The sequence below is a fragment of the Danio rerio genome, chromosome 15 (assembly GCF_049306965.1).
Source record: "Danio rerio strain Tuebingen ecotype United States chromosome 15, GRCz12tu, whole genome shotgun sequence".
Classification (NCBI taxonomy): domain Eukaryota; kingdom Metazoa; phylum Chordata; class Actinopteri; order Cypriniformes; family Danionidae; genus Danio; species Danio rerio.
The window spans coordinates 2,677,647-2,682,572 of NC_133190.1; the positions used below are offsets into that span (position 1 = coordinate 2,677,647).

Below are 4,926 nucleotides of genomic sequence, written 5' to 3' on the forward strand. Positions count from 1 at the left end.
TTTATCCTCTAAACTCTGAGTTTATGTTGGTCTCCTCCCCTTTATTAAAGATGAAGTGTATCTTAATTACATACATATTTCAGTCATACAAAGTTACAGGAATGGCTTGTCCTTTTTCGGGAAAATTACAATTAGGATCAACTCCATAGTTTTAAGTAGTTTTATCTTTGATATTACTGCAAAAAAAAATAAAAAATACTAGCTGAAATTCCCTGTTCTTCGACAGGGACATGCTGAAACTAGATTAATGGGATTATCACTCGTTCTAAAAACAATTTTTTAGTTCTGCTTACATTCTACTTGTCATATCAATCTCCACTACTCGATCAATAGAAAAGGCAGACACACAAGTGCACTTTTACATCTATTATGATCTCAATTTTTAAAACTTTATCTTAAACTGATGTGTAAGTGGAAACCCTAAATTAAACATTGCCTTTTTTTTAGAGTGTGTGTAAACTTCTGGTTTCAACTGTATTTGTTTTTCCTACTATGGATGTCAATGGTTACTGGTTTCTGGCATTCTTCAAATATCTTCCTTAGCGTTCAACAGAATACAAAAACTTACATTTTAAGGAAAGGGTGAGTAAAGCATTCCTTTAATGCTGTGTTCACACCAGACGCAGAACGCACCGATAAATCGTGCTATTTGCGCGTAAATAGCAGCGTGAACATTTGAGGTTACTCGCTTCATTCGCACATCAAATCTGCTTCATTCGCGCGTCAAATTCACTTCAGAACAGACGCGGATTCGCGTGATGGGCAGGGCTTCTGTCTGCCCGGTGACTCTAGCTTCATAGCTAAATGGCTAACATGGATTTTATTAAAAAAATAACAGTGTTAATGTGCTTTATGAAGGCTGAAAAACAGCGTCGATACGTTTAGGGTCGTGTCTGAGTCCACTAGATTCTTTCAGATGTGCATCCAGCTCTGTGAGCTCATAAACTCCTCCAGAAACTTAACCTGGCTGATGGAGGCTTTCAGCGGTGCTTCTGACTGCGCTGAGCACAGTTTGATGAACTTTTTGTCGGTTTCGGCTGAAGGATTTCCCCCGGAACACCGACAACAGGGGATACGTCACAATCACACCTCCACAAGTGCAAGCTCCTGGTTGTTTAACGCGCAAAACGTTCAATTTGCGTCGCGCCATTCGCAGGATGTCTATTTGCGTGTTTGCATTGACTTAACATGTAAATCACTCACGCTTGAATCGCGTTCCGCGTCTGGTGTGGATGCAGCATAACACTTGTGCAATACACACAAAAAAATATTCATTGGATTTACTACATTTTTTAGGGTAAATGGTTGCAAACAATTCATACGAGCTGAATATAAACGCACTCAAATTAAGTTGATTACTAAAATCACCTTTTTTGTTTAAATTCAGCCCAAATGAATAGTTTACCCTAAAAAAAAACTAGGAAATCCAATAATTTTTGTTCAGTCTACTATTTTAGAGAGTGTTACCTGTCAGACATAGTTCTTTACAGCATAGCCACTGTGAGTGCCAGATTTTGTTAAAGTATACCGTGGTAAATAGTTGTCCCGCTCCGGTGGGCAACTGGTGCACAGAATTGCTCCACCAATAAACAGAAACCCGGCTGTTAACCAGCCCACATAAAGAGCTGCTCCCATCTCCCTCTTTAAAGCCTCGTGCACTACAGGATTGTGAAAGTCCCTTATAATGGAGTCGGCTGTCCAGGACACGGGCACCACAGTGGTCAGTCCTGAAAGCATAAAGGTGATGCCGGAGACCACCACAATCCGTCCTTTGGCCCGTGGGTTACTCAGACAGTTAGTGCAATCAGCCCCAATCAGAAAAATGAGGAAAGCCAAGCTGGCCAAAGCCATGGTGGTCACTATGAGCCCGCGGGACGCCTGCAGGAAGGGGTCCAAATCCAGCAGGGCGTCATAGAGTTTGCACTGCATCTGGCCGATGCGCTCATACACACAGGTCATCCACAGGCCTTCCCAAAACACCTGAGCCACCACGATGTTGGTGCCAATGAAGGCGGTCACCTTCCACATGGGCAGCGCGCAGATGATGATGGTTCCCGCAAAGCCGATCATTGACAGAGTGATTCCCAAAACCTGCAGAGCCATGGAGGAGCGGGCTGGAGACCACAGAGACAAGAAAACAGACTTTAGGACATTACTGGTTTTATATATACAGTTGAAGTCAGAATTATTCACTTTAAATTTGTTTTCTTTTGTAAATATTTCCCAAATGATGTTTAACAGGGCAAGGAAATTTTCACAGTATGTCTGATAATATTTTTTCTTCTGGAGAAAGTCTTTTTTGTTTTATTTCGGCTAGAATAAAAGCCGTTCTTAATTATTTGAACACCATTTTAAGGACAATATTATTAGCCTCTTTAAGCTATATATTTTTTCGATAGTCTACAGAACAAACCATCGTTATACAATAACTTGCCTAATTAAACTAACCTACCTAGTTAACCTAATTAACCTAGTTAAGCCTTTAAATGTCACTTTAAGCTGTATAGAAGTGTCTATACAGCTTAAAGTGCTCAACGTTAACCAGAAATTGGGGGAAAAAATAAACAGGGGGGCTAATAATTCTGACTTCAACTGTAGATATTGCTATACAGTACTGTACAGATGTCTTAGGCCACCACCGGCTTAGACTTTCATCATCTGGCAACACTCAGTTTTAAGGGCCAAGGGGAAGGGCTACAAAAATAGAATTGGGATCGGGCCTTGGTCCAGTCATGTACTGTAATTCACTGCGGCCTGTGGGCCAAGCAAAAGCTGATTGTGTGGGCCAGAGCTGGGCCAGAGGAATTTTCCTATGTGGGTTATTATTCAAAACTTTTATTTATTTATTTATTTGTTTGTTTGTTTGTTTGTTTATTTATTTATTTTTATTATACCATTTGTTTTAGTACTAAAATTAAAACTAAAACCGAAAATAGATTTATGCAGTTGTTTAATGTAAAAATAAACACAAAATTTTTTTAAATTACACTTAATTATTACTGGATAATAATTGAAGCTGATTTCAGATGGTTGACAAACTCAAAAGTAGGTGTGGTGGGAAGCATTAAGTAAATATATACAAGACAAAAAGTATACAAGCATAATTTAGCTTGATATAATCATTCATTCATTCATTTTCTTTTCGGCTTAGTCCCTTTATTAATCGGGGTCGCCACAGCGGAATGAACCGCCAACTTATCCTGCACATGTTTTACGCAGCAGATGCTCTTCCAGCTGCAACCCATCTCTGGGAAACATCCATACACACTTATTCACACTCATACACTACGGACAATTTAGCCTACCCAATTCACCTGTACCACATGTCTTTGGACTGTGGGGGAAACCGAAGCACTTGGTAAATTATGTTATAGTAATGCTGATGTAGTTTGATGTATTGTTATTATTCAAAACTTTTTTTTTTTTAATAGGTGTTTTTGTTTTGAAACATCATGAATGGTTTATTATTGGAAACTCTGATACTGAAAACAATGAAACCAATACTGACTGAGCAGCTTCAGAGGTACATTGGTTGCCTTGGTTTTCTATCTATGATGTCACTTCTAAGAATTCCCTCTGTGTGTTTTGACATCAAATAATCTCGCTGGGCTGTGGCTAAGTACAGACAGAACACTTCCTTGTAGGTAATCTGGGAAAAAACACACAGTCATAGAGGGTGAAAATAAGAAAGGGAAAGTCTTGTTTGTTTGTGTTAGCCTGAGAAGCATGTAACACAGCCCCTTTAGTGGAGGAACTGGTTTTCAAGTTAGCTGAAACCCATGAAGTGCTCAAAATGTCTGACACAGGAGGAAGCGTTTATGTCAAAATGGCCGTTCACATTCATGCTTTGTGATTCAGTAAAAAGGTGAAGAAATACGTATAAATGAGAGAAATACACATTAATGTAATGGTAATAAAGGCAGTGCAGTAACCAAATCCCAAGTAAATATTACCGTACACTGTAAATAAATATCAGTACATTCATTTTTAACTTATATTTTAGTCATAGCTTGTATAATTTTTCTTTTATTTATGCTTTTGAATTGCATTGTGGCACCTTAATCTTTCCTCCAACAACATTTTATGTTGAAAAGTTTGAAAAGGCGACTTAAAATAGCTTGAAGTGATATATTTTGCTGTAAATTACAGTAAACCCATGGTAATAAACTGCCGTTGCTGTTATTTTACAGACTTGATTCTCTTTAAGTATTTATTATACAACATATTGTTTCAAACTACCAAAAAATAAAAAATAAATAAATAAAAGTCACTTCATTATTTTATTGTGACAAAACCATCTCTTTTCAGAAAAAAATACATCATGTTTTAATAGGACTCTTTAAGATTAACTTTCATTTTTCTCTGGAATTTAGAGAATGTTTTGGACGCCCACACCAAGCATTTGATTTTAATCTTGGTCTATGTGGCAAAGAAATGTACACTTTTATTGTGGTCATCTCCTCGGGCACCCTCCTTTAAAATGTGGTTGTCTCAAGTAGGTAGCTAATTCCACTTGAGAAACTCACCTATGACGTACATCAAAAGTCTGATGATTTTTGGCAGCTACGGACACCTTTTTGGCATTACAATAATAATTTCTCCTGGTTTTCTAGTCTGTGGTGCATGTTCAGCTCCCAGCCTGACTGTGTTATCCTGTTTACTTGTGTGTATATTTCTTGTTATTTCCTACTGTATAGCTGAGACTGTATTTGTATGTGCTGATCTATTAAAATAACCAATGATTAATAAAAAAGTCACTTTATTAAGCTGTTGAGTTGAACATTAAAAAAAGAAAAGCCGAGAGAGATCGATGTCCAATAATGCAACTCATAACTGCATTAATGCTGCGATTACAGCACAGTTGAAAACAGTAAAACAGTGCTTATACTGTAAAATTACAGTAAATGTGTGGATCCACAGCTGCCA

General features: G+C 37.8%; 1 protein-coding gene across 1 annotated transcript; it reads right to left on the minus strand.

Annotated features, from left to right (window-relative positions):
* Positions 1-455: 455 nt before the first annotated feature.
* cldnj (claudin j) lies at positions 456-2,136 on the minus strand. The gene has a single exon (NM_131769.2). The coding sequence runs from the start codon at positions 2,101-2,103 to the stop codon at positions 1,471-1,473; it is 633 nt and encodes a 210-aa protein (NP_571844.2). The 5' UTR covers positions 2,104-2,136; the 3' UTR covers positions 456-1,470.
* Positions 2,137-4,926: the final 2,790 nt, after the last annotated feature.

Excerpts from the sequence above, each read along its gene's own strand:
- cldnj (NM_131769.2), bottom strand. The coding sequence starts at position 2,103 with ATGGCTCTGCAGGTTTTGGGAATCACTCTGTCAATGATCGGCTTTGCG.